This window comes from Hippopotamus amphibius, chromosome X (assembly GCF_030028045.1).
Source record: "Hippopotamus amphibius kiboko isolate mHipAmp2 chromosome X, mHipAmp2.hap2, whole genome shotgun sequence".
NCBI classification, from domain to species: Eukaryota; Metazoa; Chordata; class Mammalia; order Artiodactyla; family Hippopotamidae; genus Hippopotamus; species Hippopotamus amphibius.
This window is the reverse complement of record NC_080203.1, coordinates 116387849-116413546: the sequence shown is the minus strand read 5'-3', so window position 1 is coordinate 116413546 and position 25698 is coordinate 116387849. Positions and strand designations below refer to the sequence as shown.

At 43.6% G+C, this 25698-nt stretch overlaps 1 protein-coding gene across 1 annotated transcript; it reads left to right on the top strand.

Moving 5' to 3' along the window:
- Positions 1–730: 730 nt before the first annotated feature.
- Positions 731–2432, top strand: LOC130841946 (transcription factor-like 5 protein). The gene has a single exon (XM_057718579.1). The coding sequence runs from the start codon at positions 764–766 to the stop codon at positions 2255–2257; it is 1494 nt and encodes a 497-aa protein (XP_057574562.1). The 5' UTR covers positions 731–763; the 3' UTR covers positions 2258–2432.
- The last annotated feature ends 23266 nt before the right edge of the window (positions 2433–25698 follow it).

The window sequence follows — 25698 nt, the reverse complement described above, 5'->3', positions numbered from 1 at the left end:
CTACTGGGTAGTTTTTGCCATAAAAGTGACACCATTTGCTTGATTAGGTCTCACTGGCAAATGGAAGAAAAAAGAAAAAGAAGAACATACACAGTCCAGTTAACACTCCTTGTATAGATCCCCCATCTGATGTGCATGGGATTGTCAGGGCAATAGTCAGAAAAGGGATCTACTGCTGTCCATGCCCGTGGTCCCCCTGAGAGGAGGGCAGAGTGCCTGGTCTGGCACACCTCTGTATGGGAACTGGAGATCCCCTCTCTACTCGACTGTGCAGCTGGCACTCTGGGCACATTTGCCAGGCTTCCTTGGCCTCATGTGCTGGAATCACTAGGAATTGTTTTAGGGACAAGGCCTAATTTGTACGTGAATTACCATTTTTTGTGCCAAGTTTATCTGGGCAGACATAGTCTTAACCTGGGCAGTGCAGATCTGATGACCCTGTCGATTCCATTGATTTTCATCTTCAAACTGTCCTTACCTATACGCATGGGGCATGAAAAGGAGGTACGCATCTTGTGCAATCAGCTGATCATGTGTGCCACTACAGAGGCTGAGACTTGATCATCTGGGCATCCCTCTGCCAGGCACCAGTGCCCACTGTCCACACATGGATGCATACCCAAGCATCAGTCAAAAATGAATGATGGGGGGCTGCCGTTGCGGGCGGCGCAGGCGCGCTGCGGCCCGCGGTTTCCACGCCCCCGCCCGCCCGCCCGGCCCCGCCCCGCCGGCCGGCCGCGCGCTCCCAGCCGTTGGCGCTGCCATGTCGGGCCCCGGGCCGCGGGAGCCGCCGCAGGCGGGCGGGCCGGAGGGCCCCGAGGGCACGGACGCGGCGCTGGACGAGGCGGGGCTGAGCTTCACGACGGCCGACCTGAGCCTGGTGGAGATGACGGAGATGGAGTACACGCAGCTGCAGCACATCCTCTGCTCGCACATGGAGGCGGAGGCGGAGGCGGCGGCGGAGGCGGCGGCGGCCGACGGCGAGCTCGAGACGCGCCTCAGCTCGGCCTTCCTGGCGGCGGCGGCGGCAGCGGGGGGCGCGCCACCCGTGTACCCCGCGCTGTGCCCCCCCGCGCTGGCCGACGGCGGCTTCGCGGGCGCCCGCCCGTGCCTGGGCGCCGTCGACGTGCAGGAGCTGCACAGCATGCTGCTGAGTGAGGCGGGCGCGGCCGCCGCCGCGGAGCGGACGCCGGGCGCTAACGGCCCGGGCCCCGGCGCGCCCCGGCCCCGGGCGCCCGAGGGCGCTGGCAAGGAGAACGCGGAGGGCGCGCCCGAGGCGCGGGCCAAGCCGGCCGTGCGCGACTGCCTGGAGGACCGCTTCAACAGCATCCCCGCCGAGCCCCCGCCCGGCCCGCGCGGCGCGGAGCCCCCGGAACCCGGCGTGGCGCTCAGCAATTTGGTAACTCTTATTGGCCATCCATCCGAGTTAATGAATGTGCCTCTTCATCAGCAGCAAAACAAATGTACAACATTAGGGAAAAACAAAACTGCTGCTGCAACAACCGCTTTGCAGTTTACATACCCTCTGTTCACTACCAGTGCTTGCTCTACTAGTGGAAGTTCTAATCTTTCCCAAACACAGAGTTCTAGTAACTCATGTTCTATACTCGAAGCTGCCAAGCATCAGAATATTGGATTGCCGAGAGCATTTTCTTTCTGTTATCAGCAAGAAACTGAATCCACTAAACAGACTTTGGGTGGTAGAAACAAAGCTTTGCCGGAGCAGGTTTGGATTAAAGTCGGAGAAGAAGCGCTATGTAAACAAGCAATAAATAAGAGGAATCGGAGCAGCATATGTCAGTTGGACACGCACATAGAGCGAAGAGCCCTTGGAGAGATTCAGAACGTGGGCGAAGCCTCCACAGCGGCGCAGGGTGCTTGGCCGTCGGCGGAGCTGTCCCAGGCCACCCTCGGGGAGCAGATGCAGAGCGGGCCCCAGGGAGGCAGGTCCCAGCCCAGGGAGAGGCACAACCACTTGGAGAGAGATAGAAGGCGCAGAATCCGCATCTCTTGTGACGAGTTGAATCTTTTAGTCCCGTTCTGCAACGCTGAGACCGATAAGGCAACGACCCTGCGGTGGACCACGGCCTTCCTGAAGTATATTCAGGAGAGACATGGAGATTCTCTTAAAAAGGAATTCGAGAGTGTATTTTGCAGTAAAACTGGCAGAAGGCTAAAGCTGACCACACCAGACTCCGTGGTGACCTGTCCCACACAGGAGAGTCTACAGAGTAGCCTGGCTATGGAGATCGAGTGACTGAACGTGAACACGGATTCCTGGGAAGTAAACGGCCGTTCCTTCGTGACCCATGAACATTTCCTAGGACCCTGGGACTCTGCTCTGATAGTCTAATTCTAAAGGGACATGACTTAGCTGATGGGACTCTGGGGGGGACTTTGAAAGCACATTTTGTAAAAATATTTATCTGAAACAAAATACCCATTAATGTCCTCTTAGACCATTTGGGGATGAAGATATCTTGACAACTGTAAGTACTTTTTCAATTATCTGTCTGATTCCATCATGTTTTCTTAACATGATAACTTAAAGAGAATTAACATCCTTTGTAATCTCTTTAGTCTTAAAAGGTACATTGCTTTTTACTTATTTTATTTACATTTTAAATATGCCCCCTTAGCAACTAGAACAAGTTAAATTGTTCTTAACTATAAGTAGTTTGGAAATTTTCTTTCATTTGTTTATCGCTTCCCCTTGTGACGACTTCTAGCTGCATAGAATTGTATTGCAGGATGCAGTCCTGTTTTAAACCTTTTTGCTAGAGATTTTCCAGAGATCGCCTTTAAAGGTGCTTTTGTCCACAGCTGAAATACTGTCACAGTGGATTGCTTCAATGCCCTCATTTTCATATTGAGAGTCATTACTTTCTGTGTAATAAACTGTAGTGTTTGGAACTGAAAAAAAAAATGAATGATGTACACTTGGGGGAGGAGGATGCTTTCAGACAAGCACCACAGCCCAGACCCACACATTGAGCAGCATTCCCTTCTGTCCGTGAACAGGTGCAAGCAATGTTCTCTGTGGTCATGTGACCTCCACTTCCAACCATACCCCACTAGCCATTAACTTAGTGGATGTGACCAGGAATCCCATGCAGGCTTCTTCAGGAACCTGGGTGTACTGAAGCTGTCCCAGGAAGATGAGGTGACACACACGTTGCATCTAATACAGCCCCATCTTGGAGGGTGGTTGGACACTTTTTCTCAGTACCTCTTAGACACCAGTAATTCATGGTTTACTTCTTTTGTGGATATACTACTTTCACTATAAAATGGATGTTTCTTGGGCAATATTTATATTGTTTGAATTCTCATGTGTATCACGTCACATTCTCATGAATTTAAATTTGTACAACTTCTCTTGCTTTGTTGCTCTCTCAATGTCCTACACTAAAAAGGCAGCACTAGTCTGTCAAACGGGATATATCAAGTGGCAGTTTGAAGGCACTGCCAGGAGCTAATTCCACAAGGTGCCGTTGCCAGGTGGCCAGATTGTTTTACACGGATTCTAGTCTATATACAAATCAGACTAGAAAAAGTGACTAACAATTGACACTTTCTCAAAACCTGCTCTGCACAGGTGACTGTGCTGTGTGGGAAGGTGGTCTATACCACTGATTGGAGAATTTGGCCAACATGCATGCTTTTAGAATAATCTTATGTCATGGGCCGAGAAACAGTCCCATATGAAGTATGAATTGCATGCAGTAGGAAATAAGGTTATCATATGCACTGCCAGATTTCATTTATAGATATATTAAGGACATCTGTCTCACTTGAAAGAACCCAGGAATTATTTTCTGGGTATCAACCCACATGTTTTGCTAGAGTTAGACATATGTGGGACATCATTGGCAATTTTTACATCATCTTGGGGCAAATGATGAACATGGGTTTTAATCTGAGTCCAGTAAGGTAAAGTGGCTCTGATCCCAAGGAGGCAGAAGCCTCTTAAGAAAGCATTGCTATGTAAACCACCATGAACGTGGCCTCCAGTCTACAGAATGAACTCTGTGATCATTATAATTTCTGGAAGTTCAGGTTCAAGGAGGATTACTGCCCCACTGAACAGCACCGTGAATGTATATAAGCCTCACGAGGGCAAATATGCTTTGAATCTCTGATTACGGTAAGATCTAAAGCATTAATACATCTACTACTTCATACCAGGTCCTTCAGTCTGTACAATGGACTCCACGACTGTTATGATATCTGGAAGAGCAGGGCAGGTACAAGGAGGACTGCTGCCTCACTGTTCTTATGTTATGATATAGCAAGGTGTACCACTGGCTTGTTGCACTGGTTATTCAAGGCCACTGTAGGAAGGGGATGATCTCTCAATCACCTCTGCCTACATTAGTTCCTTGATCAGTGTAGAAACTTCCTTTCATCAGTATACCCCATAACCTGGTATCCTACTCTGCTTTACTGATACCTCTTCGCTGTGCTGAGGAAGCCTATGGGACTGCGAGTTGTCTACTTGTCCCACTACCACTGTTCTATTGTGGCATTTCTCCATTGGAAACACCCTTTACACAACTCTTCCCAAAGTACCCTCAACAGTATCAATTACAACATCCTCTGTGTGTACTGACCTGAAAGAGTGCAACTATAAACACATATCAGTCCATTATCCAGTGCAAAGACTATTTCTAAGTCCAGTCAAAGTAAAATTTGCGCTTTGGGACAAAGCACAGTGACTTGTGCCCAAGTGTCCAAAATGGCTGAAAAGGTTTGGAAACCTGGGTGCTATCAAGTCCTTTATACATTTTAACCAGTGCCTGAAGCCTCTGATTCTAGTAAGAAAGGGGCCTTGACTTTATCATAGGCCACTTTGTTTTCGAAAGAACAAAGGTCTAGCTTAAAAGGTGGTATTTAAAGCTTTAGATCAACAAAGTCCAAAGAGATAGGATCTCAGGAGATTTTAATCAAAATACCTGCTGCCAAGGATTCTTCAATATATGCAAATCAATCAATGTGATACACCACATTAACAAACTGAAGGATAAAAACCACATGATCATCTCAATAGATGCAGAAAAAGCTTTTGACAAAATTCAACACCCATTTATGATAAAAACTCTCCAGAAGGTGGGCATAGAGGGAATCCACCTCAACATAATAATGGCCATATATGACAAACCCACAGCAAACATCATTCTCAATGGTGAAAAACCGAAAGCATTCCCTCTAAGATCAGGAACAAGACAAGGATGTCCACTCTCGCCACTACTATTCAACATAGTTTTGGAGGTCCTTGCCACAGCTATCAGAGAAGAAAAAGAAATAAAAGGAATCCAAATTGTAAAAGAAGAAGTAAAACTGTCACTGTTTGCAGATGACATGATACTATACATAGAAAATCCTAAATATGCCACCAGAAAACTACTCGAGCTAATCAATGAATTTGGTAAAGTTGCAGAATACAAAATTAACACACAGAACTCTCTTGCATTTCTGTACTAACAATGAAAGATCAGAAAGAGAAATTAACAAAACAATCCCATTCACCATTGCAACAAAAAGAATTAAATACCTAGGAATAAACCTAACTAAGGAGGTAAAAGACCTGTACTCTGAAAACTATAAGACATTAATGAAAGAAATCAAAGATGACACAAACGGATGGAGGGACATACCATGTTCTTGGATTGGAAGAATCAACATTGTGAAAATGATTCTACTACCCAAAACAATCTACAGATTCACTGCAACCCCTATCACATTACCAATGGCATTTTTCACAGAACTAGAACAAAATATCCTAAAATTTGTTTGGAGACACAAAAGACCCTTAATAACCAAAGGAATCTTGAGGGGAAAAAGTGGAGCAGGAGGAATCAGACTCCCTGACTTCAGACGATACTGCAAAGCTACAGTAATCAAAACAAGATGGTACTGGCACAAAAAGAGAAATACAGATCAATGGAACAGAATAGAGAGCCCAGAGATAAACCCATGCACATATGTGCACCTTATCTTTGACAAAGGAGGCAAGAATATGCAATGGAAAAAAGACAGCCTCTTCAGTAAGTGGTGCTGGGAAAATTGGACAGCTACATGTCAAAGAATGAAATTAGAACACTCCTTAACACCATACACAAAAATGAACTCAAAATGGATTAAAGACCTACATGTAAGGCCAGACACTATAAAACTCTGAGAGGAAAACATAGGAAGAACATTCTTTGACATAAATCACAGCAAGATCTTTTTCGACCCACCTCCTAGAGTAATGGAAATAAAAACAAAAATAAATAAGTGGGACCTCATGAAACTTGAAAGCTTCTGCACAGCAAAGGAAACTATACGTAAGACGAAAAGACAACCCTCAGAATGGGAGAAAATATTTGCAAATGAATCAACAGACAAAGGATTAATCTCTGAAATATATAAACAGTTCATGCAGCTCAATATCAAAAAACAAACAGCCCAATCAAAAAATGGGCAGAAGACCTAAATAGGCATTTCTCCAAAGAAGACATACAAGATGGCCAAGAGGCACATGAAAAGCTGCTCAACATCACTAATTATTAGAGAAATGCAAATCAAAAGTACAATGAGGTATCACCTCACACCAGTTAGAATGGGCATCATCAAAAAATCTACAAACAGTAAATGCTGGAGAGGGTGTGGAGAAAAGGGAACCTTCTTGCACTGTTGGTGGGAATGTAAATTGATACAGCCACTATGGAGAACAGTATGGCGGTTCCTTGAAAAACTAAAAACAGAGTTACCATATGACCCAGCAATCCTACTCCTGTGCATATGCCCAGAGAACACCATCATTCAAAAAGACACATGCACCCCAATGTTCACTGCAGCACTATTTACAACATTCAGGACGTGGAAGCAACCTAAATGTCCATCAACAGAGGAATGGATAAAGAAGACGTGGTACATATATACAATGGAATATTACTCAGCTGTAAAAAGGAATGAAATTGGGACATTTGTATAGACATGGATGGACCTAGAGACTGTCATAGAGAGTGAAGTGAGTCAGAAAGAGAAAACCAAATATCATATAGTAACATATATATGTGGAATATAGAAAAATGATAGAAATCAACCAGTTTGCAAGGCAGAAATAGAGACACAGATGTAGAGAACAAACATATGGACACCAAGTGGGGAAAGCGGAGAGGGGGGGAGGTTTGGGGGGGGTTGGGGGGATGAACTGGGAGATTGGGATTGCCATATATACATTACTAATAAGAAAAAAATATCAAATTGTACACTTAAAAAACAAAAACAACAAAAAAACACCTGCTGCCTAATCCTATAAACATTTTTCAGCAAGTAGCATAAGCTACCAGATCCGTGAAATCTATCTTCAGAGGATGTTGGGATGAAGGCATACTGGGTTACACCCATATTACATGCACCTTGTTTTCCTGGATATCTCAAAATTCATTCTCTTTACTCCTTTCTTTTCCCTTTTCTGTTTTTGTCTAGTTTTCTCCAGGTCTCCCCTGTTGTTACTCATTATGCTGAGTGATATCTATAAACAATGCAGTGGCTCTTGGACTGAAGGAAGGACCCTAATCACTGAAGGAGACTAAGGAGAGCTAGGCAAGGAGAATCCTAGTCCTGTTTCCATACATTCATCTTCCATACGTCTGGTTTCTGAAATTTCATCTGCTTGTGAATGGCCATGGAGAACTTCCAGTATCCCCTCCCTCCCTTTTCACAAGACACTTGACCTATATTGATCTACAGGGTCTCATCAGTATTTTTCCAAAAGGGCATTATCAACTTAGTAGCCTCTAGGTGAGGTGGCTAAACAATACCATAGAGTACATTTTTCCAAGAAGTTGGGGCCCAGATGGCCCAGGTCACGGGGAGTACAACCCAGGTCAACATGGAGATAGGATCCCTGAGGTGCTACCACTTCATACACAACCTCAGGATCACGCTTCCAAGCATGGTGCCTGGTGACCCAACACGTTGTGATCCATTGCAGACAGAGTATAAATGCAGGGAACTGCTATTTGCCAGGCTGAAGGATTAGACATACCGTCAGCGTGGACTGACTACACACCAGAAGCTGCAGTAGATCGGCAACCAACAAATACCAAGGCCCCAAAAGGGCCTTTGAAAATACAAATGAGGCTCCCAGACAATAACCACTAGTCTACATACCGCCACTTGATAGTTGGGAGCAAGTTCGGACTGCTGATAATCTAATATAAAGTTCCTCCTAAGAACAACCAGAAAGCTTTGAGCTCAGAGAGAGCAAAAGAGAGCTAATACGTGGCAGGGTCTGAAGGTAACTTGACATCTCATAGATTGATGGGATGAAGGGATACTGACTTCTATCCACTTTGGAAATATGTAAAGTCAATAACAAAATGTATTAGCAATGCCTTAAACAGGATGTTGAAAGCAATATGTTTTGGATATGAGAAAATTAGCAGATGCTCCAAAGGCCAAAATAATAAACGTCTTTTGAAAGTAATACTTGCCAAAAACTTAAGCAAAACTGAGTCAGCAGGCACTAGCCCATTTCAAACTTAAAGATATGAAAACTGAGGTGGCAAAAGAGGAAAGAAGCTTGGGAGGAAGTTATTAGTGTGGTATGTATTTTCTTCCCAGATTGATTCCAGGCCTCCTCTTCCCTTCACAACCTCACTATTGAACACTTAATTTAAATAAGAGGCACTTGCTGGGGAAATGCTATATTTAGATCCCAAACTGACTTTCTTAGGTGTATGTTCCACTGGGAGATTAGCATCAGTTATTCATTCCTCTTTGAGTTTTTTTTTTTTTTTTTTTAAGAATCCTAGCCATCTTTCAATGGCATCTGCTGCCTGGGGATCACACACAGAGGGGCAGTGGTTCATCAAGTACCCCATTGCTGGGTATATTTTACTACAAAGGTGATGCCATCATCTGACTGCATGTGGCCAGTGAATCCAAATATAAACACACTCCAACTAAAAGTCTTTGCTGTGCACACAGGGGTTGGCAGTGCCGTACTCAGAAAAGGAATCTACTGCAGTTGATGCCCAGCAGTAACCTTGAGTAGAGGGAATGAGCCAGATCAAGTACATCTGTGTTTGGGACCTGGAGATCCCCTCTCTACCCCACTGTGTAGCTGGCCCCCTGGGTACATTTCCTTGCTTTCCTTGGTCTTATGTGCAGGAATCACTAAGTCTTGCCTTTGGGCCAGGTCCTAAATTGTAGGTGAACTTCCATGCCTCGTTACATTGTCTAGCTAGGTGACCATGGCCCTAACCAGAGCAGGATAGGTCTGATCAGCTTGTTGATTCCTTGAATTTCATTCTCAAAGGATCCTTATCTACGCAATCCACATGGGGCGCGAACCAGATGTGTGGGTTTTGTGCAATTAGCTGATTAGGTATGTCACCTTAGAGACTGAGACTTGATAAACCACTTATCACATTGCCAGGATCTTTCCACATTGTCAGCCCATAAGCATCTTCCAGAAGTCAATCAAAATATAAAAGGGTGCATCTGATGGGTATTTTCAAGAGCAAGCACAGAGCCCATATATTTATCCATTATGCCAGACTCCATTTTCCATGTACAGATATAAGTAGTTTTCCTTGGTATTCTAAAACTTCTGCTGCATTTAACTACATTTAAGCAAATTCATCCATGTACTAGACCAAGGCATCGTCAGGAACCTGGATGTACTGAGTTTCTAGGAGTCAGGTTGCTAGCATAGTCCCTGCATCTCAGTCAACTATATCTTGAGGGTGACTGGGGACACTTTTTCCTACACTTCTGAGATACTGTTAATGTCTAGTTTACTTCTCCTCTGGATTCACCTTTTTCACCTAAAAATGTATGTTCCCTGGGCAACACTCACTTTATTATTTTCATTTAGGCCCTATCTCATGGTAGGGAAGTCAGGGTGTAATAACCCCTGCTACTGCTTTGTATTCTCGATGTCCACCAGCACCCACTAAGCAGCAGCAATACTCTCTCAAATGGGGTATACTGGGTGGCAATGTCAGGCAAGCATCATGAACAAATTTCAAAGGGCACCACTGCCTAGGGGTCACATCTTTTTGCCAGAGGTTACAGTCTGCAAAAAGTGTCAATGACATATTCTCTCAAAATACACTGCACAGATGACTGGCCCAGTAAAAAGTTGTTCTCTACAGTTTGCTGTAGAGTTTCTAAGCATGTTGTTGGTCAAAGTGGGTGCCTTTAGAGTAATCTTATGCAATGAGCTGAGCAGGATCCCCATGTAAGGCATGAAGTTCCTCCAATACTGATCAAGCTTACCATATGCTATGCCAAATATTGTTTTATGGAGGTTTTGTTTTTGTTTTTTTATTGAAGTATAGTTGATTTGCAATATTGTGTTAGTTTTCAGGTATACAGCAAAGTGATTCAGATACATATATGTGTGTGTGTGTATATATATACACACATATATGTATTCTTTTTCAGATTCTTTTCCATTATAGATTATTACACGATATTGAATATAGTTCCCTGTGCTACACAGTAGGGTTTTTTTTGTGGGGGGGGGGGAGTTGGTTTGGTTTTTGTCTTTTTTTTCTTTTTTGTTTTTGGTTTTTTTGTTTTTGTTTTTTTGAGGCAAGGAATACAACTTTATTCAGAAAGCCGGCAGACCAAGAAGATGGCAGACTAGTGTCTCTGAAAAACCAATTTATCAGGGTCTGGATGCCAGTTTGTTCTATAGAATCAGAGAGGGTGAGGAAGTAAAGTAAAAGGCAAAATAGAGGGAGAAGCATGGGGAAGTAAAGTAAAAAGGGCTATCAGCCTTGCAAAATATCTCCTGGAATGACCAGCCTCGCGGAGGGGAGGTGTTCATTTCTTCTTTTCTGCAGCCATTCACACAGGTGGGCAGGGCAGACTGCCTGCCTGTGAGCTGAACAGAGGCATTTTAGCTTAACATTCAGGCAGAGGGGCAGGGTTGCCTGAGGCAGGCCATCATGTATAATTATAATAACAAAAGCAATGAAAAGCAAAGGTTAAAGTCAAAGAAACAGACCTAACATGGAGTCCGATTTAGCTCTTCCCTGTTACAATTCCCTACTGTCAATGTCCACTCCACAATCTTGTGGAAGAAGGGGTGGCAAGGTTCTAATCACTCTATCAGATGGATCTTTCTGGGAGTGTCTGCCATCAGTGTCAGTGTTCCAAATGTTGAGATTTGTTCTGCTTTGAAAGTGTCTACTTTCCACCTGTAGACTTAAAAATATTTACAATCCAAAAGTTGAGAGTTATTATGAATTTTGAGGGCTTGAAGCGCAGGAGGCCACATCTCAAGTTAAGGAACTTGGCATTTTTCTATGTATGGGAAGATGCAAGAGTCTGAGCTTGCTGAAATCATTTTTTTTCATATGTACCACAGCTGTCTGGGGCCTGTATCCTGTATTTTCACCTCCTGAGTTTCCTCAGGGCTCACCATAGGGAGTGGCTGCAGTCTGATGGCTGCTAGATGGCAGGTATTCTTCTCCTTCCTGAGTTTCCTCAGGGTTCACCGGCTCACAATGGAGGGCCTCCAATGACTGATCCTCTCCACTTGGTCAGGAATTTGACCCGTATTTGGAAGACATTTCATGATCAAATTTTGTCCCACAGTGCTGGGAGGCTCATCCCAGGTCAGGCGAAAATTCTTGATATACCACTCCAGGTGCTAATTTTTGTATTAGGCCCTATTGATAATTAAAGATTTTCTGGATCCTCTGTCTAATTATGATCCAGGAGACATTTTCCCTTGTTGCTTCTTCCCATAAGTAGGTCCTTGTTGGTTATCTATTTTATATATAGCAGTGTATATATGTTAATCCCAAACTCCTAATTTATCCCTCTCCCTTTCCCCTTTGGTAACCATAAATTTGTTTTCTATGTCTGTGAGTCTATTTCTGTTTTGTAAATAAGCTTTTTTATCATTTTTAGATTCCACATATAAGTGATATCATGATATTTATCTTTCTCTGCATGGCTTACTTCACTTAGTATGATCATCTCCAGGTCCATCCATTTTGCTACAAATGGCATTATTTCATTCTTTTTTATAGCTGAATAGTATTCCACTGTGTGTGTGCCACACATTATTTATCCATTCATCTTTCAGTGGCATTTTCTGGAGGTTTAAGGCCATCAGATTTTCTTGAATAGGCTGGAAGATTGTTATCTGGTCCTGAGCTGGCATGCTTCCCTAGAACTAACTATGGGTGGCTGGCCATTGATTCTTGCTCTAGTTACCCAAGTACTAGACCATCTATGTAAGACAGAAAATATGCTGTCTTTAGTCCTTCCAATCAGAATAATGTCATTGTTAAATGACAACAGGACTCCTCTGGTGAACACTCAGTTTTCTGTAGTTCTTGGTCAATCCATCAATGAAAAATCATGGAAAGCCTTAGGTTGCCATGTGGCAGAAGGCCCCATAAAGGCAAACAGGCTGTGATCATCTGATTGCAGTGGGATATGAAGAAAACATTAACATGTCCAGCACTGCGTACCAGGCTCTTCAGTCTGTGGAGTGGACTCCGTGACTATTATGATATCTGGAACCTCAGGGGCAAGGAAGACTGACACTGCATTGAGATTACAATAAGGTACAGAAAGGGGTGAAGTACCATTGGCTTTTATCATTGGACACAGGGCTACTGTAGGATGGTATGGTCTTTTTAAGAACCTCTGTCTCCATTAGTTCCTTGATCAGTGTAACGAACCTCTCATCACTTGCTCTCTAAGCCAGTATCCTACACTGCTTTACTGATGCCTCATGGCAGGGCTGGAGAAGTCTGTGGGCTCCAAATTGTCCATTTGCACCACTACAACTGTTATAATTATGGTATTTCCCCATTGGGAGCATCCCTCCCAATCAAGAGAAGAACTACACACAGTTAACACAACTATTTCCATAAAACTCTCAGAAGTATAAGTTATAAAAATTTGTATGTGTATTGGTCCACGTGGCCTCTACCATAAACTCACATCAGTCCATAGTCCAATCTGAGAGTTATTCCTATATCCAAAGTAAATTTTTGACTGTGCCCATGAGGACATCAAGGCAGCAGAGTAACTTCAGTCCCCACCTACATAACAACTGAAAAAGTTCAGAACCAGTCTGAAATCAAGTCCCCAGCACACCTAGACAAGTGGATAAAACTTCCTGTTCCAGTTGGAGAAGGTCTAGCATGTCCTGACCTCTACCTTAGACCTGTTTGTGCTTGAAAGAAAAAGAGTCTGTGTAGAAAGGTGTTGTTGAATGCATTAAATAAACATCAGTCAAAAGATAGATCTCAGCAAGGTTTTCTAGGTCTTCTTGGTCCTCCTCCTGTGTTTACCAGGTGTTGGTGGCCTGACTGCCTTAGACATGAGGACAGTGATTAAGCAACCACATGATCTCCACTCCTCACCCTCCAGCAAAACTGGCAGGGCTCTCGCATCTGCTAGTCAAGGAAGAAGCCTGTATGGTCTCATTGAGTATTTGCTCAAATATATCCTTAATATCACGTCTCTCTCACTCTCTGTAGGAGCAAAAGCCTCAGTACATTTCCCTGTAAGCAACTGCCCCTTGTCACCAATTTATCCATGAAGACTGCTACTGCCCTGGGTCCTGATTCATACTTCACTAGTCAAATGCAATACCAATTACACATTATTACACAATATATTACATGAATTGACTTGCAGGCCTCTCAATGACAAAATCACTTTTAACTCTATGTTTTCACCGTCAGTTCTAGAGTTGCATTCACATACCTTTTTCAAAAACACTGACAATGGATATTTTTACACAAACACTACAACACAAGCTTCCAGGAAACTACCTATTCTCCTAAAGTGGAAGCTCAGGAAATAAAGGAGAAAACATGCAGGTGGAGCGACTGACACCAGTAGGCACAGATTTGCACTTACTTTCAACCACTCTTTGGCCACCAAAAATGTGCTTTTAAAAACAATTACGCACCAACCAGACAGGTGACTTCAATCCTACCTCTTGCTGCCTAATCCTCCAAACTGTTTCAACAGGTAGCAGACACTATCATATCCCAGAGAATCTATCTTACCTGTGAGCTGGCCCACACACCCTGGAAGAGGCTGGACACTGGGAGGACCCTTATGCTCCCCCTTCTCCCACCACGTAGACAAGGGTTAGTTTCTACCTCCTGGTGAGATGCTTCTCTCATAACCTGGCCCACGCTTTTCAACCTGATCTAGGGGAGACTTGATCTCTCCTAAACTGCCCAGGCTGGGCAACAACATCAGGAAAGTCTCATCCGCTGAACCAGAGATCCAAAAGTCCTGTCAGTCCTAACATGGAACACAAAGTTCCTTAGTGGGGAGACCCTATACCCACTTCTCACTCACACCTTAGGTCAGAGGATGTGACCAGATGCTGGTCATCTATCCCAGGCACTAACCTGGCCAGCACGACCTACTGTCTAATAAATGGGCATTGTACCTTTATCAGCCATAGATCTGAGGCCAAATTTGTCATCTCATGCACAGAGATAAGCACGGCCAAGGACAAGGCCTAATATACTGTTCCAGTTAAAAATACAAAAAAAAATCACTTTTATGTTTAGACACTTTAATATTATACTTACAAAGATGCCAAAAAGTAAAGGAGGTAAAAGTGCCAGCTCTGAGTGAACCTTGTCCCACACACCAAAAATACTGACAGGATAACCAAAGAGGATGAATGATGTCAATGAAAGCTGTAGGCTACTCCCTTCTGGAGGAGCTACTTCTAGACTCCAGCTAAGTGGTTTTCTACAAAGGCAGGACAGAAATTCTCATATCTCAACAAACCCTGAGGGAATGAGAAAACTGCCTCCAAGCACCAATGACTTCATCAAGAGGGTTTAAGACCTCATTGTCTTGCTACTGTTATGAGCAATGTGGTCATGGCCAGACTGGCTTGTAACATGGGGTCAGTCATAGAAAATGGGTTGATCTCAACTCCTCGTCCTCCAGGAAAACTGGCAGGGCTCCCTCATCCACTGGTCAAAAAGGAAGTCTTTATAATTCCACTGGGCTTTTACCCAACCCCAGTCTTACCATTACGTCTTTCCCTCTCACTGTAGGAGTGGTCCTTAGTACATTTTGACATAACCAACTACCCCTAGTCATCAAACACTTTATCAATGAGGTCTGCTACTGTCCCCGGGGCCCCGTTCCATACTTAGGTATGCTGGGGTTTTTTCCAAAAAGACATTGTAACCTAATCACCCTCCAGAGGAAGGAGTTTAAATCCATGGAGTCAATCTGCCAAAAGAAGGTGGTATGAACCCCTAGTGCAGCATTACTTCTTTTACTGAGAGACAAACCAGCAATTTTTGCAGTAGTTTTGAAGAAGCTACAACTGTTCTCTCAGGAATACAGGATATTAGAGTGTGTGATGGACAGCTATTGCTTTTTGACTATACATGGGATTCTGTGTGTGAATCCATTTAAATAATATCAAGTATTATAGCTGACAAGTACGTCCTCAAATTTGTTGGGAATTGTAAGTCTCCCTTCTGGTGAGCACTCAAAGACATTGAGAACGATACCTGTAATTTGCCAATCAACAAGACATCATGATATACTGAAAACTTTGGACATCCAAGTAACTATCCTCTGATACTGTAGGCATATTCATACTTCAACATGGAACACGTTCCAATCACACATTAGTACGTGGCACATACAATGAATTGGCTTGCAGGCTTCTCAAGAACACAATCACTTTTAACTTTTTATCTTTCCACTGGTAGTTCTATAGCTCCATTCAGACACTTTTCACAGAAAAGCCATGTGTATTTTTTACACAGATATAACATACCAGCTCACAGAAGACCATCTACTCTCCTTAGACAGAAGCCCAGGAGGTAGGGGTAGAGGAAGCAGGAGGTGCAACCGGCACGAGCAATCACTGGTTTACACATACTTTCAGCCACTCTTTGGCCACAACCAACATACTTTTAACAGCTACGCACCCATTGAACACGTGATTACAACTTACACCCTGCTGCCTAAACCTCCAAAACTTTTTTCAACAGGTAGCATCCACTGTTGGATCCCAGAGAAATCTATTTTAACCCTGTCCTGGCCCACACACCCTGGCAGTGGTTGGACAGTGGGAAGACCCTTATGATCACATCTTGCCCACCATGTAGAGAAGGAATGTGCTACCAGATCCTGGGAGCCACACCCCCCATAACTTGGCCTGCAGTGCTCTACCAGATCCATGGGAGCCTTCATCTCTCCTAACCTGCCTTTGCTGTGCTATTAGATCAGCAGAGTCTCATCCATCCACAGGCTCAGCCAGGATCATCACAGGTACCACCAATTCCAGATGCCTTATCCATTTTACCATGGAACAAGCCATCTATTAGTGCAGGGACCCCCTTGTCCCTCTCACCACCACTTAAGTGAGAGGATGTGATCCCAGATACTGGGGAATCTATCTTAGCCTTTCACCTGACCAGCATGGCTTCTTGTCTAATAAAAGAGTATCATAACTTTATCAGCCACATGATCAGTGCCAAATTTGGCATCTTACTCACGAAGACATACAAATCCACAGAAAGGTCAAACTTGTTCCACTAATAATATTTTTAAAGGCCCTTTTATATTTTGAAACATTAATGTTTACAAACACAGCAAAAGAGAATGAGGCAAAATTCCAACTCCCTGTAATCCTTAAGCCACACAACAGAAAAAAAACATGGTAAGAAAATGACGTTAGTACAAGTTGTAGGAGACCCACGTGTGGAGGACTCACCTTTCGACTGCAGCTAGGTGGTTTTCTATTCTACAGCTCTGTACTCAGATGAGAGCAGGACAGAAATTCCCATGTCTCAACAGACCCTGAGGGAAGATGAGAAAACTGTCTCATGAGGATGAGGGTTGGAATGGCTGACCCAAGGGCAAGAGCTTCAGAAAGCTTCTCTTGTGTTCTCTGGTGACACGGGCCTGGTGTCTGATTAACGTAGAGAGAAAAACTGGGGCTGGAGCTGCCCAGCCAGTAGGGACAAAAGGGGGCTGGCATGGGAATGAACTGGAGATGACAGTGTCCCACTTTACAGCTATGATGCTCAAATGACTGCATCCCGTTTAGGCCTACAGTATTTCATCATATTTTCAAGAGAGCACTGTGGCCTTAGCAGCCTCCAGGAGAAAAGGGTCAAAAATTTCATGGAGTCAATCTATGAAAAATATGTGGGGCTCTGAGTACCTGTCCTTGTGAGAGTTCAAGACCCCCAGCCAGGGGCCAACATGAAGACAGGCCACTCAAGAAGGAGCCACTGACAAGCTGGCAAGCTTGGCCTCGGGTTTCCCAGCTTGGGGCTGAGGCTGCATGTCTGGAGCACTGACATGTCACTATTCAAAAGACACAAGGAACTGGTATTTACCAAAATGAAGTGCTACCCCACACTGGTTTGGCAATCTGGGTTGTGGCAAGTCCTTTATTATGCTTTACCCAATACATGAACTTTCCAGGTCTTTTTGGAGATGGAGGGGCCTTGACTTCAACCACAGGCTTCTTTGCTTTGGAATGGAGTAAGGTCTGGCTAGACAGGCAGTTTTGACAGCTTCAGCTCAACAAAAGTCCAAATAGCCAATCTCAGGCGATTTTAATGATAACATTTGCTGCCTCAAGCTACAAAGATTTTCAACAGCTTGCATACACTATCAGATCTGGAAAATCTACCTTCAGAGGATGTTGAGATGAAGGCATACTGGATTTTATCCACGTTCATGTGCCTTATCTTCCTGGCTATCTCTCAATTCACCCCCTTTCCCCCGTCTTCCTCCTTTCGTTTTTGTCAAATGTTCCCAAGGTCTCCCTGTTCTCACTCATTATGCTTATTGATATCTATAAAGGATGAAATGGCTCTAGCACTAAAGACAGCATATCAATCATTTAAGAAGACTCTTAGGTAAGCTGGTTGGGGAGAATCCTAATGGAATCTATTTCCACAAACACATCCCCTACATATATGTTTTTTTCCCCTAAACTAGTTCTGCCAGCAAATGACCATGGAACACTTCCAGAAACTCGGCCCTCCCTTTCCAATATCAACTTGTCCTATTATGAAAGGCAAGGTCTCACAAGTATTTTTTCAAAAGGACATTAAAACTTAGCTGACTTCAAGAGAAGGAGGCTAACATATCATGGAGACTATTTGTCTAAGAAGCTGGGGCCAGACTGTCCTGTCCTTGGGGAAGTTGGACCCAGGCCAACATTGAGATAGGAACCCTAAGGTGCCACCACCACCTCACATGCAAACTTGGGATGGGGATTCCTTGCCTAGGATCACGAGCCCCAACATGCCACAGTACAAATGGCAGAAAAAGTATAAAATTGGGAAATTGGTATTTGCCAAACAGAAGGACTACACACATTGGTCAGCCCAGACTGACTACACACCAGAAGCCACAGTGAAATCAACAGACAACAAATACCAAGTCTTTTCAGGGACTCCCAGAGAACACCCACTAGTCTAAAACACCTCTGCTTCACAGCTAGAGGGTAAGTTTGGACTGGAGATAATCTGATATAAAATTCTAAGAACCAGAAGACTGCAAGCCAGAAGAGAACACAAGGGAGTCAATGTATGGAAGAGTCTGCATGCACCCTGACATCTCACAGACTGATGGGATGAAGAGGCACTGGATTCCCCAACATTTGAAAGTGGATAAGGAAATGTACCCACAGAACCTACAGTTAAGGGCGTGGTGAGGGAAGGAGCCATGAGTCAGACACGTCTGTGAAGCCTGCCTTGAACAAGATGTTGAAAGCGACTCATCCTCAGATATAAACATTTTGGCGAAGACTCCAAAAACTAAAAACAAATATCTAGAACGCCATTTCTGGAGTGAGGTCATGTACTGTCTTGCCAAAAATCTGAGCAAAAGTAGGCCAGTTGGCATCAGTCCATTTCCTACCAGAGTTATAAAAAGCTGAGGTGGAGGAAGGGGGAAAGAAACTGAGGGAGTTATCCATGTGGTAGGCCTTTTCTTCCCCAATCGGAATCTGGGCCTCCTCCCCACATCCCCAAACCCATCAAACATTCGATGTAAATGGGAGTTACCTCCTGGGGGAATGCCACATTTAGACCCCAAACTGACTTTCTTAAGTGTGTGCTCCACTGGCAGCTGAGCATGCATTGTCCATTCCTCTTTTTTTTTTTTTTTTGAAAGAATTCAAGCCACCTTTCAATGGCATTTGCTGCCTGGTAACAACACAGGGAATAAATGGTCCGTTGAATGTCACATGATGTAGTCCACTGCTGAGCAGGTTTTACTATAAAAGGGGCCCCAATATCTGACTGCATATGATCAATGAATCAAAAAAAAATCACAATCCAACTATAAGTCCCTGCATAAAATTCCCCCATCTGCTGTGCATGTACAAAAAGTTGGTAGTGACATAGTCAGAAAAGGGGTTGACTGCAGTCTATGCCCAGTAGTAATCTTGAAAGGAGACTACAAAGCCAGGTCCAGTACCTCTGTGTATGAGACCCGGAGATGCCCTTGGCTTGACTGTACAGCTGGCACTCTGGCACATTTCCAGGCTTCCTTGGCCTTGTGTGCACAAATCGCGGGGTCTTGTTTTGGGGCCAGGTCTCAAATTGTATACGGATTACCATTCCTAGTGCATAGTCTATCCAGGTGACCGGGGTGCCAACCTGGATGGGAAGTGTCTGATCACCTTGTTGACTCCAACGAATTTCACTCTCAAAGTCAGTGATGTACATCACATAGGGCACAAATAGGAGATGTACATCTCGTGCAACTGGCTGCTAATGTGTGCTACCACAGAAACTGACATTTGATCATCCAGTCGCCATGCTGCCAGGTACCTGTGCACACTGTCAGCCCATGGGCTCCTGCCCAGGAATCAGTCAAATGTAACAAGGTATGTTTGCGGGGCTTTTTTCCAGGGCAAGCACCACAGCCTGCAGACTATGCAGGCAAGCTTTACCAGCTGAGCAGATTGTCCTTGTCCATGCTCAGGAGCAAGTAGTTTTCTTTGAGGTTGTACAGCTTCCACACCCCACTATGGTCTACCTGTCTTTAGTCTAGCAGATGTGTCCATGTATCAGACCCAGGCATCCTCAGGAGCCTGGGTGTATAAAAGCCAACAGGGGTGCCGGCACCATCTCTGCATCTCAGTCACTCACAGTTGAAGAGATGTCTAGACACTTTTTCCTGAACCTCTGAGGCACCATTAATGCCTGGGTTTACTTATTCTCTAGATATACCACTTTCCCATAAAAATGGATATTTCTTGAGCAATACGTACTTTGTTGGAGTTCTCATTTAGGACTCATTTCTTTACGACAGGCGAGTTAGGGCATATCAACTCTTCCTCATGCAGTGCTACCCTCTCAATGTCCATCAGCACACACTAACAAGTCTTTCAAATGGGGTATATCTAGTGACGATGTCAGGCAAGTACCACAAACAAATCCTAAAGGGTGCCATTCCCCAGTGACCACATCTTTTGCCACAGGTTCCAGTCCAGATAAATGTCACTCTCTGACACTTCGTCTCAGAACACACTGCATGACTGATTTGCCCGGGTAGAAAGGCTGGTCTGTATAGTGTTTAAGAGTTTCTAAAAGCCCAGATGGCTTCACAGGCGAATTCTATCAAACATTTCAAGAACAGCTAACACCTATCCTTCTCAAACTCTTCCAAAATATAGCAGAAGGAGAGATACTCCCAAATTCATTCTACAAGGCCACCATCACCGTCATAACAAAACCAGGCAAAGATGTCACAAAAAAAGAACATTACAGGCCAATATCACTGATGAATATAGATGCAAAAATCCTCAACAAAATACTAGCTAACAGAATCCAAGAGCACATTAAAAAGATCATACACCAAGATTAAGTGGGGTTTATCCCTGGAATGCAAGGATTCTTCAACATATGCAAATTAATCAATGTGATACATCATATCAACAAATTGAAGGATAAAAACCATATGATAATCTGAAGAGATGCAGAAAAAGCTTTTGACAAACTTCAACATCCATTTACGATAAAAACTCTCCAGAAAATGGGCAAGGAAGGAAATTACCTCAACATAATAAAAGCCATATATGACAAACCAACAGCCAACATGATTCTCAATGGTGAAAAACTGAAAGCATTCCCTCTAAAGACAGGAACAAGACAAGGGTGCCCACGCTCACCACTATTATTCAAGACAACTTTGGAAGCTTTAGCCACAGCAATCACAGAAGAAAATGAAATAAAAGGAATCCAAATTGGAAAAAAAGAAGCAAAACTGTCACTCTTTGCAGATGACATGATATTATACATCGAAAACCCTAAAGATGCTATGAGAAAACTGCTAGCATTAATCGATGAATTTAGTAGAGTAGCAGGATACAAAATGAATGCACAGAAATCTCTTGCATTCCTATACACTAACAACGAAAGAGCAGAAAGAGAAATCAAGGAAACACTCCCATTTACCACTGCAACAAAAAGAATAAAATACCTAGGAATAAACCTGCCTAAGGAGGCAAAAGACCTGTATGCAGAAAACTAAAAGACACTAATAAAAGAAATCAAAGATGATACAAAACAGATGGAGGGATATACCATGTTCTTGGATTGGAAGAATCCACATTGTGAAAATGACTGTACTAGCCAAAGCAATTTATAGATTCAACACAATCCCTATCAAATTACCAATGGCATTTTTCACAGAACTAGAACAAGAAATCTTATGATTTGTATGGAAACGCAAAAGACCCCGAATAGCCAAAGCATTCTTGAGAAGGAAAGGTGGAGTTGGTGGAATTAAACTTCCTGACTTCAAACTATACTACAAGGCCACAGTGATCAAGACAGTATGGTACTGGCACAAAAACAGAAAGGAAGACCAATGGGACAGAATAGAGAACTCAGAGGTAAACCCAAGCACATATGGGCACCTTATCTTTGACAAAGGAGGCAAGAATATACAATGGAAAAAAGACAGCCTCTTCAATAAGTGGTGCTGGGAAAACTGGACAGCTACATGTCAAAGAATGAAATAAGAACACTTCCTAACACCATACACAAAAATAAACTCCAAATGGATGAAAGACCTAAATGTAAGGCCAGACACTATAAAACTCCTAGAGGAAAACATAGGCAGAACACTCTATGACATACATCAAAGCAAGATCCTTTGTGACACACCTCCTAGAATAAGGGAAATCAAATCAATAATAAACAAATGGGACCCAATGAAACTTAAAAGCTTTTGCACAGCCACAGAAACCATAAACAAGACAAGAAGACAACCCTCAGAATGGGAGAAAATACTTGCCAACGAAGCAACGGACAAAGGATTAATCTCCAAAATATACAAGCAGCTCATGCAGCTTCATACCAAAAAAGCAAATAACCCAATCCACAAATGGGCAGAAGACCTAAAGAGACATTTCTCCAGAGAAGACATGCAGATGGCCAACAAACACATAAAAAGATGCTCCACGTCACTAATCATTAGAGAAATGCAAGTCAAAGCCACAATGAGGTATCACCTCACACCAGTCAGAATGGTCATCATCCAAAAATCGAGAAACAATAAATGTTGGAGAAGGTGTGGAGAAAAGGGAACCCTCCTGCATTGTTGGTGGGAATGTAAACTGCTACATCCACTATGGAAAACTGTATGGAGCTTCCTTCAAAAACTAAAGATAGAACTACCATATGACCCAGCAATCCCCCTCCTGGGCATATACCCAGGAAAAAAAACATGATCCAAAAAGAAACACATACCACAATGTTCATTGCAGCACTATTTACAATAGCCAGGACATGGAAGCAACCTACATGCCCATCCACAGATGAATGGATAAAGAAGACGTGGCACGTATATACAATGGAATATTACTCAGCCATAAAAAGGACTGAAATTGATTCATCTGTAGTGAGGTGGATGGACCTAGAGAGTGTCATACAAAGTGAAGTAAACCAGAAAGAGAAAAATACTGTATGTTCACTCATATATATGGAATCTAAAAAAAATGGTACAGATGAACCCAGTGACAGGGCAAAAATAAAGATGCCAATGTAGAGAACGGACCTGAGGACACAGGGTGGGGGGGTGAAGGGGAAGCTGGGACAAAGTGAGAGAGTATCATTGACATACATACACTACCAAATGTAAAACAGAGAGCTAGTGGGAAGCAACTGCATAACACAGGGAGATCAACTCGATGATGGGTAATGACTTAGAGGGCTGGGATTGGGAGGGTGGGAAGGAGTTGCAAGAAGGAGGGCATATGGGGACATACATATAAATACAGCTGAATCCCTTTGTTGTATAGCAGAAACTGGCACAACAGTGTAAAGCAATTATACTCCAATAAAGAGCTTTAAAAAAATCCATCTGGGATCCTAACCACTCAGTCCACATGGGAGCTTGGGTTAAAATCAACATAGAGATGAGGCCCTTTAAGGTACTGTTACTACCCCACATGCAAAGTTGGGATCAAACTTCCTACCTTGGGGTCCTGGAGGCCAAACATACCACAAACCAAATGACAGAAGGAGTAAATATGTGGGGAGCTACTTTTTGCTAAAACGAAGGGCTACACACACTGGCTGCTGGGATTGAATCAATACCTGAAACTGTAGTAAAGTCAACAGCAACAAATGCCAAATCTTTTTAAGAGGCCACTGCAAATACAAAAGAAGCTTTCTGAGAATGCTACCTAGTATAAATATCCCTCTTGAAAGGTTGAGGAGAATTTTGCAGGAAGGTAACTCAAAATGAAATTCTCTCTGAAAACAAAAAAGAGGCATTACCTGCAGAGAGAGCCAAAGGCAGTCACATATGTGGCAGAGTCTTCCTGCACCCTACTTATAAAACAATGGGATGAGAGAATACTGACTTCCCTCCACTTGTGAGGATAGGTAAAATGGATAAGTTAATGCCCCTGCATTATAAGAATTTTGCCAGAGGCTCCAAAAGCCAAAATCATAAATGCCAAGTAACCCGTACTCTTCAAGTGTGAACTCAGCTATCTTGCCAAAACCTTAAAAAAGCTGTGTAGGGAGATATCAGCTCATTGCCCATCTCTGGGATATAAAAAGTTAAGGTGGAAGGAGGAGGAAAGGAATTTGGAAGGGAGTCACCAGTATGGTAAGCATTTTCTTCCCTGTTTTGTGGGCCTCCTCCACCACCTTCTCAACCTCATAATTAAACCTTCTATTTAAACAGGCTGTGCCAGCTGGGGAAATGCCACATTTAAAGAACAAACTTGCTTTCTTAAGTGTGTGCTGCATTGGGGACCAAGCATCAGTTGTCCACTTATCTTCCACTGTCTCTTCTCTAAGAATCCATGTAATCTTTCAATGGCACCTGCTGATAATGAATGATATGGGGCATGACTAGTCCAGTAACAGTCCCATGAAGCTGGCCACCACTGGGTACATTTCCCTCTGAAGGTGGCACCACTGTCGGACTGGATGAAGTTGGTAAATACAAACATAAAAGTGCAAATAAGAGTCCTTGAGTACTGCCCATACTTGCTATGTGGACAGGCACGTCAGTGCTGTTCCTTGAAAAGCTATCTACTCCATCGACGGCCAGAGATACCCTTGAGAGGAGGTTAGGGCACCAAGACTGGTACTGCTGGCTATGGAACCCAGACATCCCCTCTCTACTCAACTATGCAGCTGGGACTCTGCACTTATTTCCAGGATTCCTTACCCTTATGTGCTAGAATCACTAGATCTTGTTTTGTGGTCCAGGTGAAGATGGATTACCGAGTGCTGTGCAATGGTCTATCCAAGTGACCATGGTCTTAACATGGGCATCACAGGTAATGAGATCCTTGATTCTACTGACTTCCATTCTTGAAAGGTCGTTATCCATAGGTATGCATGAGGGACAGAAATAGGAGGTGAGCATCTCGAGCAATCTGATAATAATTTTTGTCCCCACAGGGGCTGAGACTTGATCATCCAGTGATTATGCTGCCTAATACCAGCCAACATTGTCAATCCATGGGTCCTTGCCCAAGAGCTAGCCAAAATACATCAAGGTGAACTTGAGGTGGTGTTGCCCAGGGCTAGCTACACCACCCATTGTGTAGAATCACCTTTCCCTTGCACAGATGCAAGCAGTTTTCTGTTAGGTTGTAAATCTTCCACAGCCCACTACGACCCATCTGCCTTTAACTTCACTGATGTTTTCATGAACCATATCCAGGCATCCTCAGAAACCTGGGTGTACTGAAGCTATCAGAAGGCTGAAGTGCTGACACACTGTCACATACACAGTTTAACTAAGAGTCCTTGCATAGAATTCCTCCACTGCCACCAGAAGGCTGAGATGTTGGCAGAGTCTCTGCATCTGACACAGCCACATCTACAGAGTGGCTTTTTCTTATACCTCTGTGACACCATTAATGCCTGGTGTACTTCTTTGCTAAATTTAGCAGCTTCACGTAAGGTGGCTATTTCTTAGTCTACACCCACTTGGTTGGTGGTCTCATTTGGGAGCCACCCCACAGCATGGGAAAAGTTGGGGGGTAACAACACCTGCTCTTACATTTTTACTCTCAATACTGAGGGGCATCCACAATAGGTGAGCAACAGTCTTTCAAATGGGGTATACTGTAGCAGTTTCAGACAAGGGCCACAAACAAATCCCAAAGGGTGCCCTTGTCTAGTGGCCACATCTTTTTGCCACAGGCTCTAC